At 37.7% G+C, this 14,515-nt stretch overlaps 1 protein-coding gene across 7 annotated transcripts in view; it reads right to left on the bottom strand.

The window, feature by feature from the left end:
- The window catches only part of TJP1 (tight junction protein 1), a 314,963-nt gene that overhangs the window by 40,122 nt on the left and 260,326 nt on the right, over window positions 1-14,515 (bottom strand). For all 7 annotated transcript variants that reach the window (XM_049906006.1, XM_049906007.1, XM_049906010.1 and 4 more), the window contains 3 exons: window positions 4,052-4,191; window positions 3,193-3,298; window positions 775-925 (listed from right to left, as the gene is read on the bottom strand). In XM_049906006.1, the coding sequence (XP_049761963.1) occupies window positions 775-925; window positions 3,193-3,298; window positions 4,052-4,191 (397 nt within the window). The remainder of the gene's footprint in view (window positions 1-774; window positions 926-3,192; window positions 3,299-4,051; window positions 4,192-14,515) is intronic.

The following is a 14,515-nucleotide window of genomic DNA, read 5'->3' as shown; positions in this document are numbered from 1 at the left end:
TCTCTTGTGGGGTACAAAGCTTTAAAAAGTCAGGGCAGCTTACATTATGTGCCTGATATAAATCTTGTGTCCTTGCCCCTGAGCTGTTACGTAGGGTGAAGGTGGTCCAGAGGGCTGTGTGGACTGCTGAAAACACTACTCCCACGGGAAAGGAACATCTGATGTTGTCCTGCTGATACCCTGTGGCCCATGACAGACTCTTGCCAGTCTAAACATTTAATTGAACTCTGAGAGACTACCTGGTGGCTATGACAGGGATCTAAGACTTACTTTCTTGTAGATTCTATAAATACCAGTGGCTAAAATAAAACCAAAGCATCGCATCACACTGTGGTACTAACACATAACAAAGCAGTACCCATATCATACCCATTGTCGTGGAGTGGATTCTGACTCATAGTGACCCTGCAGAACAGAGTAGAACTGCCCCATAGGGTTTCCAAGGCTGTAAATCTTTATGGAAGCAGACTGCCACATGTTTTTCCCGTGGAGCAGCTGGTGGGTTCGAACCGTCGACCTTTCAGTTAGCAGTGAGTGCTTTAACCACTGCGCCAGCAGGGCTCGTTAATAAAAGAGTACATAAGAGCAAAGGCAGGAATGGATGGTAACAAGCCCAATACAAACAAGATCTGACAGGTATTTAATCTGAATGATTAGCGTAGCCTCTAATTACAATGACACAATCTAATGACAAGGATCGATTTGCCATAACTGGTGCTTTTTCATGGAGATCCGAGCACTGTTCAACTTGCATGAGTGAATGTGCTGACATACCCTGAGAATTTGATCACCTTCTTCTAGGCCTTCTTTCGCTGCAGGGCTATCTTCTAGAACTCCAGCCACAAATATTCCGACATCATTTCCACCAGCCAGCCGCAAACCCACACTATCTCCTTTTCTGAATTTTACCAATTTCATACTGGGCCTGTTAAAATAGATTACTTGATTTGAAACAGTTAAAAGAAGCTTGAAAAGTTATAGCAAAATTCTACAATGAAAACCATATTCAGAATGAAATAAAGTTCCCTCATCTCTAAAATTTCTCACACAGCACCACTCATTTACTCAATAAAACTTAGTGTTAGAATTCAAAATTGCACTTTATTTTCTGACGAATAAATTAATCTTGGAAAATCCAAATGAAACAGATATTTTGAAGTACTGCTTTACATAACTAATTTATAAAATTACTTTTTAACAACACTTTCCCAACTTTCAGAGTCTTAGATACATGCATTCCCAATGGTTACCAAAAAAAAAACTTCCACTTTTTTCACCCCAGTTCAAACCATTATCGCTTCTATTAAATAACTGAGAAGTCCCATTTTACAAACACAGAAACTGAGACATAAATTGACTAGTTTTCCTAATACAGGACAGTCAAAACCAGACTCCAAGTAGTGTAACCACTATCAAGAAACAGTGGTTTTTAAGCTTGGCAGTTGGTGAATTCTTTCAGTAGTTCACACAGATCACTTACTCTGCTGCCCCTTTGAACTATAAAACAAAAACCTTGTAATACCGTTATCTGGGTAAACAACAGAAAAATCATACCAAATTTTTGTTAAATTTGCACTTTAAATTAGTTGCTGACACCCTTTCAACACCTGTACCCAATTCCATAGCGCTTCACTTAAGTCAAATTTTCTCAGACCAGTCTGGACCATTGCACTCAGCCTTCCTAGATAAGCCCCATTCTTGCGAGAGAGAAGGGAAAGGAGTCAGCCTGTGCTGAGCCCTGCGACGCTAAGACAAATACGGAAGGATGCCTTAGAAGACTGGCTGGTCAAAACAGATCAAAATGACAAATTATCCTTGATATCTCCCTTGCAGGTTTTCACAACTGTCCTGCAGTCCTGGCCTAGAAGACTTAACTAACTCTTTTACACAGTTTGACATGAGGTGTAGAAAAAGTTCCCTTTCCTCTTAATTCACTGAGTAATAAATAATAAGCAAGTTATTAAAAACTAGTAGAAAATAACTAAAAAACACACAACAAATAAAAGAATGAGTTGGGGGATGAGAGATTTCTATTGTTTTTGAACCAACTTGTCAAGGATCGCCTTAGCTTTATCAATTCATACAGTATTCACTCGTGATCATGTTTCCTCACCTGGAGGCTGCATTAAGCTAGACCTAAAAGTAACAGCCAGTAGATCAGACACAGCCACACACTGTCAGAGATGGTGGCTTCCCTGGCCCCTCCCTAAAACAATTTACCAGCTTTACCAAGGCAGGTGTGAGCTCCTTGGTAGTGGTAGTATCCTACTTCTCTGCCTGAGCCAAGAGCCTTCTCACAAGTTCTTCTCCTACATCAACTGTACAGATAAGCCCTCTGCAACAACACTTCCTCAAAGTCCTTAAGACTCCAGGTCCTGGGAAGTCCTCTTCCAGACCTGACCAATTTGCTGTGTTTTAAAAACTAAAAATAGTTTACTGTAGTCTGCACCCTTTAGCAAAAGTCAGCTTTTTAAAACCACTGTCAGAGGGCAGTTTCAGGACAAATCTCATGAAGGTGTCAAATGCCCTAGAAGAAAGACATTTTATACTTTGCCCTACCTGCATCACACAGCTACTTCCAACAGCAAAAAATAAACCCACCACTTCTGCCTCAAATCCACTCACTGCATTTGAATCAAACCTTTCTGGCTCAGCTACTAATCCCACCCACATTATCAAATTTTTGGTATTTTATTCTTCTGTTGTCACGATTGGGAGTGCTACTGACACCTACTGGGGAGATGCCAGGGATGCTGCTAAACATGGCACATTGCACAAGACAACCCCTCAACAGTTACCTGGCTCAAAATGTCAACAGTTCGGAGGTTAAGGAACCCTGATCTAGAAAGATTTTTTTTTTAATGCTAGGGCATTAGACAGCCTGTGCAAATTCTGGTGTCTAAACAGAAAAGAACATTTTATTTTTGTAATTCCTGATCTAAAAACTAGGCAGGAGACAGGTGTAAAGTGGTGGGAAAGAACTAAACATCCAAGAAGTTTCTTTGTTTTTCTCTAATCTCCAACTGTCTCCAGCATGTGAATAAGACTGTTAAATTAAAAAAATGAAATAGCCTAATCATAGTATTATGTGGCATACGCTATAAAAAAGAATATGCAATATGGTTCATAATTCCCACTCTAAATGACGCTTAATAACGGACAGACAAGACAACATAACTTAAACCCTATTACCGAAGAATCCCGTCTTCATGAGCTGAGTTTGGGAGGACACCGTCAGATGGGCTGACAGGCAAATCCACGTCTGGCTGTCCCACTTGAGCATACACAGGTTTTGGTTCTAAAAGAAAGAACATTTAGACTGTGCAGGACTCATTTCACAAAAAATGGAATGATAATGTAAGCAATGACTACAATAAATGGATAGTAAAAGGGTTACAAAACATACGTAAGATTCAACAGTAAAAATATAAGTTCAGAGACCTGGTAAGGAACATACACGTATTTGTTAGTATTCGCTTACAGGTCATTCTGAAGTGTTTATAACACAGGAAGAGAGGCACCCCTGCATGGCTCTCTTATGGCTGCCAAAGTAGCTTTTTTCTTCATTGTGGTAAAAAAAAAAAAAAAAGTCCACACTTCTGCCACTAAACAAGTCTTAAGACAGAAGATTTGAGAGAAGGAACTGAGAGGCAGTGCAAAAAAAACCTCCAGGCCTTTCAGGCAACAGGGTGTTGGAACATCGCAGATTCTTATGTCTGCTTCCCATATACAGCTCTACAAGGTATACTTTACGTGAAAGTACTTTAAAGAGGTAAGGCGTCTTTTGTTCTTAAGTGTCTTAAGCCAATCTAATGTTTCTCTTTAACGAGCAGTGCTGCAAAACAACCTTATTTATTGTGCATAGCTATTAATGATGAATAATTACTGTCTTGAAAATAAAGAAAAACATTCATGAAAGCCTCCTGACCAATGCCAACCTTCCACCCATATGGAAAATGCTGGAAGGTAATAAAGTCTGTAAATCCTGACAATTAACGTTAACTAGTCTGACAGCAAATGTTTTTTGAACTTAGCATTTTGCCATGCTTACCTGGAAGAGTGGGTGCTTGTTTTTCATTTCTTTCAACTGTAACTTCTTCTACTGTTTTAGGTGTGTGATCGTCTACATGCTTTACAGGAGTCGAGACAGCCCCAGGCTTAGGAGTTCTCTCTTCCTCTCTGCTCCGCAGACTATATGTTATTAAAATACAAAATCAGAGGCAAAAAGATGATCTGAAAATCCTTTGTAACAGTACAAGAACAGCCAACTTTGAAAAACATTAAGATGCTTGCTGTACCAGATATCAATACATGATAAAAGCCTAGTAATTAAAGCTAGAGTGGTACTGCCACAGAAACAAATCAATGTATCAAACCTGAAAATAGGGAAATATACCCACAGTAGCCAAGTGTATTATGGAAGTGGCATTCCAAAACTGTCAGAAAAGGACACACTAACAAATGGTGCTAGGATAACTGTCCACAAATTTAGAAAAATTAGATCCTACGCACATCAAGGAAACCCTGGTGGGGTAGTGGTTACGTGCTATAGCTGCTAACCAAGAGGTCAGCAGTTTGAATCTGCCAGGCGCTCCCTGACAACTCTATCGGGCAGTTCTACTCTATCCTATAGGGTCACTATGAGTCAGAATCGACTCAGCAGCAGTGGGTTTTCTGGTTTTTGGTTATGCGTTATCAATGACAAAAATGGATTTCAGATGGAATAAGGGCCTACAACATAAAATATTTTTTTAAAAGTCTGCATCATTGAGGAGCCCTGGTGGTGCAGTGGTAGGAGTCTGGCTGCTAACCAAATGTTGGCAATTCGAATCCATCATCCTTAGAAATCCTACAGGCAGTTCTACTGTGTCCTATAGGTCGCTATGAGTTGGAATCAACTTGATGCCAACGGGTTTGGTTTATTTTTGTATATCACTGAGGGTATGAAAGGTCTTTTAAATAAGACCTAGTATACAAAAATTGTAATACATAACAAATACAATTATATAAAAATACACAAAGTTAAAAGATATACAAATAATTAGAAAAATGTATGTATTGGGTTGGACCAAATGAAATAGTTTTTTAGTTCATACAATTGCATATAAGCAATTTCATACGGTTCAACCTAACATATAATAAGAGTTCAATATAAAAATACGTACTGACATAAGAACACACAGAGTTTGGTATTTTGAATACATAAAGAACTACAAACCAATTTTAGAAAGACAACTCGAGAAAAATGACTAAATGCTAGGAATAGGCAATTCACCAAAAAGGATGTACAAATAGACAACGAACCTATGAAAACACATTCGACCTCACCAGTAACTGGGGACATACAAACTAAAATAACTACACATCATCTTATCACTCATGAGAACCTGTAGGTAACAGCATCAACTGTAGGGGAGGAGAAGGGTAAACTGACACTCATAAAACAGTGGTAAAAATGAATGTAATCAGTAGTAACTTATCTGAGGACAGTATGGGAGTTACTTATCGAAACAAAAAATGCAAATATGTAATACCCAGTATTTCCACTTCTAGAGTTATCCTAGAGAAATACTCACATATGTGTCCGAGAAGATATTTACTAGGACATTCATTCCAATATCTTTTTAATAACAACAAAAAAATACAACTATATGTTTACGAACAGTTTTCCCAGAAAAATGTAAATTATAAAAGCTGAGTCAAGGCAATACATATTAAAAAAAAGAAGAGGCCAATAAGAAATACCTGAAATAAGAAGGCTAATTCAAGACCCAGTATTTTAAAAGGTATCATGTAGATGGTATTAGAGCTGAATTCTCCCAAACTCTGAGAAACAAGATAATGTTTCTTCAATTATTCTACACCATAGAAGAATACAGAAAGCCAATTAAATTTTAAAGAACTTTTTATCATGAATAATTCCAAACACTGAATTCTAAATACTAGCTAAGCAAACACAGTCGTTACTAGAAGATAAATGTATCATGGCCACAAGTCAGGTTATTTCAAGAGTGCAAGGCTGGTCCATCATGAAGAAACCGATTCAAATAATTCATTATGACACCCAATTATACAAAAAATGTCAATATCAAACATACATCTGAGAGAAAAGTTCAGCCACCACTGTTAATATGAACTACAAATAAAGCAGCTACTCATGAATCTGACTATTTTCCAGAAACCAAACCTCAACATTAAATAACGAAATGCTGGATGTACGGACATTAAAATCAGCAACAACACTACCGCCATGCCCGCAGCACCGTTACGCACCACTGTTGTGACTATGCAGGCAATGCGATCATAACAGGCATAAAATATTGGGAAAAATGTTAAGGCCTGTAAGAGACTACCAAAAAACCTACGTGAATTAACAGAATTTTGACTGCATTAAAAAGGCCATAGACTTTTCTCCATATCAACAATCAGACGGAAATGAAAAGGAAACAAATGCTAATGATGACAGTATTAAAAATCACGAAACTCCTAGAGAAAATTTCTCTAATTTTAGATCACAGTGACCTTCACAGGCCAAACAGAAATTCAGAAGGCATAAAGGAATACTCGACTAAATAAAAATGTTTCAATTGCTTAGGAAAAGACATCTCAGACTTATATTTGCTCCATACTTGCCAAAAGTAGTACTACAAATTGATGAAAAAGATGAACAATCCAAAAGAAAAATGAGCCATGGAAATGACCCAGGCAATTTACTGCAGAACAACTCCAAATGGCCAATAACTGTATGAAAAAATACTCAGCTCCACTAGTCATCAGGAAAATGTCAATTTAAAACATGGAGTTACCATTTTTCAACCATCAAATCACTAAACATGGGATTCTGAGAAACCAGTCCTAAACTTCACTCCAAGAAAGTAATCTGGCACTATTCACTAAAATTCTAAAATAACACAAACACACTCTTTAATCAATTTTAAAAATAAGCGTCAGTACATGAAATCATGTACAACTAAGATGCTTACTCCAACACTGCTTCGCAGGCAAAAACCTAGGAAGGCTTTTCGTAATATGGAAAGTTCTTCATCAAAAGAATGAGCTGACAAGGATATTATTCACCTTATGCTGTTAAGTGAAGTAAGTTGGAGAATAATGTCTTGGGCCTGAGCTTTTTTATTTATTTAAAAAAACCCACACAAGCCCTGTATGTGATGCTAATGTCTGTATGAGTATAGAGAAAAAAAGAAAGAGTATAGAGGAAGGCTTAATTCAAGAGGAGTGGGAACAAGGGATGAGGTGAAGTCAGCAGGTCTGAACTATTTTACTTATAATAATAAGCATACATTCCTTTTATAATTTAAGAAAAAATTAAACATTAAAATAAGTTCCAATGAAGTTAAGAGCTATACACACAGACATGAAAATAATTCCACAACAAAATGTGAACTCAAGAAGCACCAACTGCGGGATGTATATGGTAGGATGCCACCTCTGGACAAGTCCTCTCTGTCTATAGCTCCCACGCAGAAGCATGCACACACGCCACACGCAGAAGACGACCTGGACGACAGAGCCACGCACCCTGGAGGGAGAACGGGTCATGGTGGTAGCCAAGAAAAATTTTAAATTTCTCTCTCCTATTTCAATTTTTACAACGAGAATATATTTACCTATTACTAATAAAGATTAAAATATAGTTTCTATTTTCATATTCATCTGTGGGATGCATTGTATTTTTAAATTACATATATTAAACAAGCTGCATACTCATGTATGTATAGCAGTCTTTTAGAGAGAAAAATAAAAAACCCAACATATTTTCTAGCTCAAACAAGGACAAACGACTTTTAAGTCAGAAACGGTGAAAGTTCTTTGCCATGGCTTATATAATAAAATTTCATATACAATCAACAACAAATACAATTAAGCTTTACACTTAATTTGCTCCATGTTCCAAGCGAGTAAATTCTCTCTACATTCTCTGCATAAAAATGCAAATGATATATCAAAATATTAACATTTAAAAAAAGATTAAGATTAAAGATGAAGAACTACATACTTGTAATAGTTTGAGATTTCTACTGCTCTGCAGCAAGCAGAATTTAAACATTTGCTTAAAAAAGACTATAAAAAGCAAACACTTCCAATGTTCTTTTTCATAACTGAAAAAAAGCTAAATTAAAAATGTGATTATCAACATTGATGACTACTGTCTTATGTCTTAATAACTTAGAATCAATTATGATATTTAACTCAAATGACTTCCCCAATGATAACCGATAGACCTGCCTGTTGTACAATTAGGACTCTTGCTATGTACCTCACACAAAATTTCTGCTAGTAAGTATTTTTATATTCAGCTAATTTTCACATCCCACTCTCTACCAACTTTTTCCGCCAATACAATTATTATGGCTTTAAAAGCAATCAACTTTTAAAATAATATTTCGCATGGTTAGAACACACACCATTTTATTAAAATTTTCATATCTTTAATATTTGGAAAATGATTGCTCTTTTTAGTGTACTTCCATTAACAACCAAAGATGGAAGCACTCATTCAGTAAGGTCTAGGGCAGTGGCGTTCTACAATTATAAAGAGAGCTACTCATATCATTTTTAATTTTCTACAAGCTGCATTAAGTAAAAAGACGTGAAATCTATTAGTAAATTTTATTTAACCCAATATATCAAAAATATTATCATTTTATGATGTTGTTGTTGTTAAATGCCTTCAGGATGGCTCCGACTCACAGGGACCCCATGTATAACTGAAGGAGAAGTTGTGTGGTCCTGTGCCTTTCTCGTAATAGTAATGTTTGCACCCATGGTTGCAGCCACTGTGCCAATCCATTTCATTGAGGATCTTTTCTTTTAATCAATACAAATTATTAACATTTTACATTCTTTTTGTGTACCTAGTCTTCAAAATTCAGTGTGCATTTCATACTTATAACACATCTCAGTTTGATTTTGCCATTTTTTAAATGCTGTAGCCACACACGGCTAGCGGCTATTGTGTCGTACAATGCAGATCCAGGGTTACCTGGCAGAACGAAATAATCAACTTTTCTCAAACATTTAAAACGTTCTACTATGTGCAAATGTGCCAGACAACTAAGTCTACTGCGAGACAAAAACTGAATTTACACACCTGGAACTAGTCTACAATCAGTGGCAATTAATTAAAGAAACTTGGGTCCAGCTGAGAGAAAAGAAAATACACTTTCCCCAGGCCTTACCTTACATCATTCTACCCCAATAGCTCTCAAATAATATTTAAGCTTTTTTAAAAAAATAACTTTTGCTATTATGAGAAAAGCTAACTTTATATGAAAATTACACCTTAAGTCAGATTCATGTTTATCTACTGTGCTCTGGGCACCTAGTAGCCTAGAAGGAAACTTCACGCATTCGGGGGATATGGAGTCAGGTGTTAACTTGTACCTAACCACCCATTTATCTAGAGACTTTGGGCTGGTTAAAAGCTCTACAGAAGACAGTTGTTTAAAAAAAAGATGAAAGTGGACTTACTGGGTCAACTGTGTAAAGACAGTAACACATTAACACACTCAAACAGATCCTAGAGGTGTAAGACTACTTTATGGGGAAAAAAACTTCAGGTGTAAAAATCAGAGCTGCCTGGGGCATTCGGTGTAGGCAGAGGTCAGGGCGAAGGCAGTTTTGTCAGTAGAGGCCCCCAGAGAGACACTGCGGGAGGACAAGACTCTCCTTCCTGGTTCCAGTGTGTTCAGGCAGCATGCTCCTTGACAACTCCCTCATATGGCTTTTTAGTGGAGTATCCCTGGTCAGACACCTCCCCCCACCAAGAGGGCAGATTTCCACTAAGCATTCCTGGCAAAACACCACAGCAAATTCTCTGCCGTTCAGAGAGGCCTGGTGTGCCCTTTCCAATAAGGTCTGGATCTCAGCCCCTGCCCCCCGGGAGGGGGCCTGGAGGGGGCCTCTTCCTTTGGCATTCTATCTCAGCAAGGGGGGTAGTGGCTGCCTCTTATATCTGCAATTCCTATGTTCATTAGTGGTCTCTTTACTTCCTGCTGGAGTCCCTGGGCGGTGAAATGGTTAATGTGCTCAGCTGCTAACCAAAAAGCTGGAAGTTCGAGTCCCCCCAAAGGTGCCTCAGAAGAAAGGTCTGGCAATCTACCCCCCCCCCATGAAAATCAGCCGTTGAAAACCCTATGGAGGACAGTTCTACTCTGACACACATGGGATGGCCATGAGTCAGAGTCACCCTGATGGCTGGTTTTTTTTTTTTTTTTACTTCTTCCTAGCCAATCCCTTGTTACTTCAATCTATATTTACTTTACTTTCTTTACGTAAACTTTCTCTGTTCCCAGAAAACTCTGTTATTTCTGTCTCCTGATTGTTCCTGACTGATACATTAGGTCTCCCATTCTTCAGGAAGCCTCCCCTCATACTTCTAGCTCTCAAATCTTCCTAACTGACCAGCTACAACTGATTTTAAAAGTCACCTTAATACAGAAAATACACAGACTATTATCAAGTCAACTCCTTATTACATACTAAACCATTCATCCCATTTATACATACTTTTCAGAAGCTTATTTACTGCATAAAAGCAGGCAAGACTTACACAGCTGAGGATGAAAACAAAAACTAAGTATTAATCCATTTAAAGGCTATTGGATGTTAATTAACACTTACATAAACTATTAACAGTAAAGATACTAAGAAAGTGAGTTAGCCATACTTCAAAGTTCTTTTCCACTGACAGGAAGAGCTCAGCCTGGAGGGCTCTAATACATATGGGGCGCCGGGGCCGGGGGGATTGAAGGCATACTCAAACCTACTACTGAAAATGGTGTAACCACAGTTAATTTGTTAAGTTTTTCTATGAAAAGAAATAGATATTTACACAATGAAGTTCCTCCACGAGAGTAATTAAAAACTCTCTCTGCTCTGGCATGCAGAGAACTCTAGGAATGAGGAAGGAAGAAATTCTAAACCAGTAGGTACAATACTTGACAGAAGTGGGAAGAGCTGCCCAGGAAGAGCTGAGAAGGCACGGAGAATAATTACTGACTACCCACTTTTTTTTTTTTACCCACTTTACCATATTTGCAAGCTAACTGCTTACAATGTAAATTGGTTTCTTTACATGAAATCTACTTTCTATAAATATACTATATGTATGTATGCTTCTGAAAAAAATCTGAGTGTACTGCTTATTTTGATAAGTGGTTGTAAGGCAATAATCTACATACATGTTTTTATCATGTTTACTTTACACACAACTCTCATATGTTCATTGACTGCCATGACTAACCCAGTCCATCCAAATTAGAAGGAAAAAAGATCTGTTCTTTGAAACTTCTCATTTTTGTAGAAATGGACATTTAAAAAGAACAATTGAAAAGCTAAGGGGGACTTTTTTCTCGCCATAACATCCTTAGGCCTTACTGATGGTATAATGACTATTCTATATTTTGATTACTAATATTTAGACTAAGACAGTCCCGATTGGTATGTTTAATTTTCTAGCAGTAGACTAATGTCACAATACTCTGTTCTTTTTAATTAAGATTCTCTCAAATGCCACAGAGGATTATCCTACACTATTTAAATCTGTAAATAAGATACACTTTTCATACATTTACTGCTTTTTAGTAATATTAACAAGTCCAACAATCTGTTTCATAATTTCACATTTTATGTTTTATATTGTCTTTGTACAAAGGAACAACTGTCAGCTTAACTTCTGCTTTGAAAAAGTAGATATAAGGTGTAATATTAAAGCCTGCCATTCTGGCACTAGATTCACGTTCTCTCCTTTCAGAGGTTGAAGTCCATCAGCAATCACTGAACACACCATTACTATACTTGGGTTTCTATTAATGTGAGAATTTATCAAATATGATCTTCCCTCAGCCCGGCCCCTCACAAAGCACATTAAAAACAAAACCTCAGATTGGAACTCCAATCGGTTGTTGTGAGCTGCAACTGAGTCACCTCAGACTCATAGCGACCTTACGGATAACGGAACAAAATGTCACCCGGTGCTGCACCAAACTTCAGCCTGGAGCCCTGGTGGCTGCTAACCAAAAGGTCGGCAACTCAAATCCACCAGCTGCTCCCTGGAAACTTCAATCTAGTAACCTAAAATTCCCTTGGACTGAAAGTAACACTTGGCTCTCAAACAAAAAAAGGTTTAGGATGGGTCATCAACATTCCACTCACTTTGTAATGTTAGAAAAATACTCTACCCCCATTTAGTAACAACTCAAGGAACGAATAATATTCTTTTTTTAAAACTTTCACGTTCTCCCGAACTAAACAATCTTTGCAACACAGAAAAATATCTCTTGGAACTCCGCACCACTGTCTCCTTTGCTCCTGTGATCCACATACACTGGTCACCTTGTTTTTCCAACAGGTTGAGTGTGTTTCCATCTCAGAAACTGCAAGTGCTAGGTCCTATCCATCAATGGCTTTCCAACGGCTGCATCTTTTTTACTCATTTCACCAAGACGTGACCTCAGAGAAGCCTTTCCCTGAGCGTGTTATCTAATGCTGTTCCCTCCGCTTCACTATCCCATCACCCGTTTCGGTTTTCTTTATAGCACTCACCGCTAATGGAAATTACTTTTCGTATTTTCAATCTTATTTAGTTGCATGATTCACTTGGATATAAGCTCTGTGACAGCAGGACTCTTGCCTAGATTGTTCCAGGGTATTTGTAATCTTGCCTGATACATAAGTGATATCAATAAATATTTGGTAAAGGAGTAATCGGCAAGATACTAATGCCAAAATTACTGGTAAAACAAAAATCTTTGCATTTTCACCACATAAAACTCACGTGTGCTGCCTGTTTATCACTCAAACCACTGGATGTAAGACACAGGAGCCATGGAAAGAAGTCATCCATCATTTAATTGAGATACTTACAAGCCACAGCCTGCTACCTGGCTGTTTCCACCTTTCACAGATGAAGAGGAAATCAAAATCACAAAGATGAAGGGCTTCATAGTGTGTCTCAGAAGTAAAATGCAGTGGTATCTACACCAAATTAATTACCAGCAATATCATATGAAATTCTTGTTTTGAATAAGGCCATCTACCAACTTGGAGGTAATGACACCTTTTTCACTAAGACAAAGGACTAAAACCAGAAATCAGTAAATAAAATCTGCAATTCACCAGTCAAAAGATGCTCACTTGTCCACATTTTGAAATAGTAAAAACAGAAAAAAAAGAAAAACATGTATTGCCCTTCTAGTGAGGAAAGTCATAAAATCAATCTGTTAACTGTAAATACTGAGGAGATTAACGATAACCAAGGAGAGGCTCTGAAAACCAAATGCTCTCTTATTACAATACCAGTGAAATAATCTTTCCAGCGGCAGCCACCTGGAATCACCATGAAGCTAGGCCACCGTCACCTGTGGCCTTTCTCAGGATTCCCAGTTCCTAAAGCACAAGTCTCGGCCCAGAGTGGGCTTTGAAACGATACTGAAAATAATTAAAAAAGAAAACCCAAATAAACCCAGCAAGAAGAAAATCACTGTAATAATCCTCTCTGTACAGATTTTTTTTTTTTTTTTAATTTAAAAATAATACAAATTTTAACATTTTAGACCAGGTGTTGGCAAACTTTTTCTGTAAATGACTTTGTGGGCCATACAGCTACTGCTGTTACCACTTCTGAATTATGTCACTCCAAGATGGGTTCCAACAAACCTTTAGTTATAGAATCAGGCTAGCAGGCTCCGGCTTGCCAAATCCTGTTCTAGGCAACAGTGAGGGTACTTTGCTCATCTGTTACAATGAAGAAACAGGTTTGTGAATTTTTCTCATAACTGTGTCCACATAACATCTGCTCTCTAGGAAAAACGTCATGACAACCATGGAACTCTTTGTAGATTTTGGTTCCCTGAAGAATAAATGGTAATAACTGTCTCCTTTCCAACACTGTGATATCTAATTTAATTCTCACAACTTTGTGATCTATGACCATGCCCACTTTACAGAAGATGGGGAAGCTGAAGCACAGAGAGGTTTCAAAGTTATACAAGTAATCAATGGCAAGCTGGGATTCAAACCCAGGAAGTCTGGCTCCAAAGTCCAAAGAAATCACTATATTCTACTGCCTCTGATAAGATGAAGATGTTACTCTCACCAGACAACTATATATCCTAAAAATATTCAGAAATTTAGCAAAAGAACAGGGCAGGGCTAGTGTTTACCAAGACAGGTCTCTTTACTGAACTGAAGCTTTTCCCACAGAAACCAAGTAAGTCTTTTATGGCTTCTCAATCAGACAGAATTTAAGTAACATTTGTAAAACAAGGACATCTGTACAAACAAAATTAAATTACAAAAATAAAACACTATATGGAGGTCCCATGGAGTTTTTTAATGATGTGGATGGAGTCGAGCTTTGGGGACCCTGATTTGCTGATGTGGCAAGACTCAGAATAAGAAGAAACAGCTGCAAACATCCATTAATAATTGGAACTTGGAATGCACTATGTATAAATATAGGAAAATTGGAAATCGTCAAAAATGAAATGGA

The sequence above is a fragment of the Elephas maximus genome, chromosome 13 (assembly GCF_024166365.1).
Source record: "Elephas maximus indicus isolate mEleMax1 chromosome 13, mEleMax1 primary haplotype, whole genome shotgun sequence".
Classification (NCBI taxonomy): domain Eukaryota; kingdom Metazoa; phylum Chordata; class Mammalia; order Proboscidea; family Elephantidae; genus Elephas; species Elephas maximus.
This window is presented reverse-complemented; position numbering and strand designations above follow the sequence as displayed.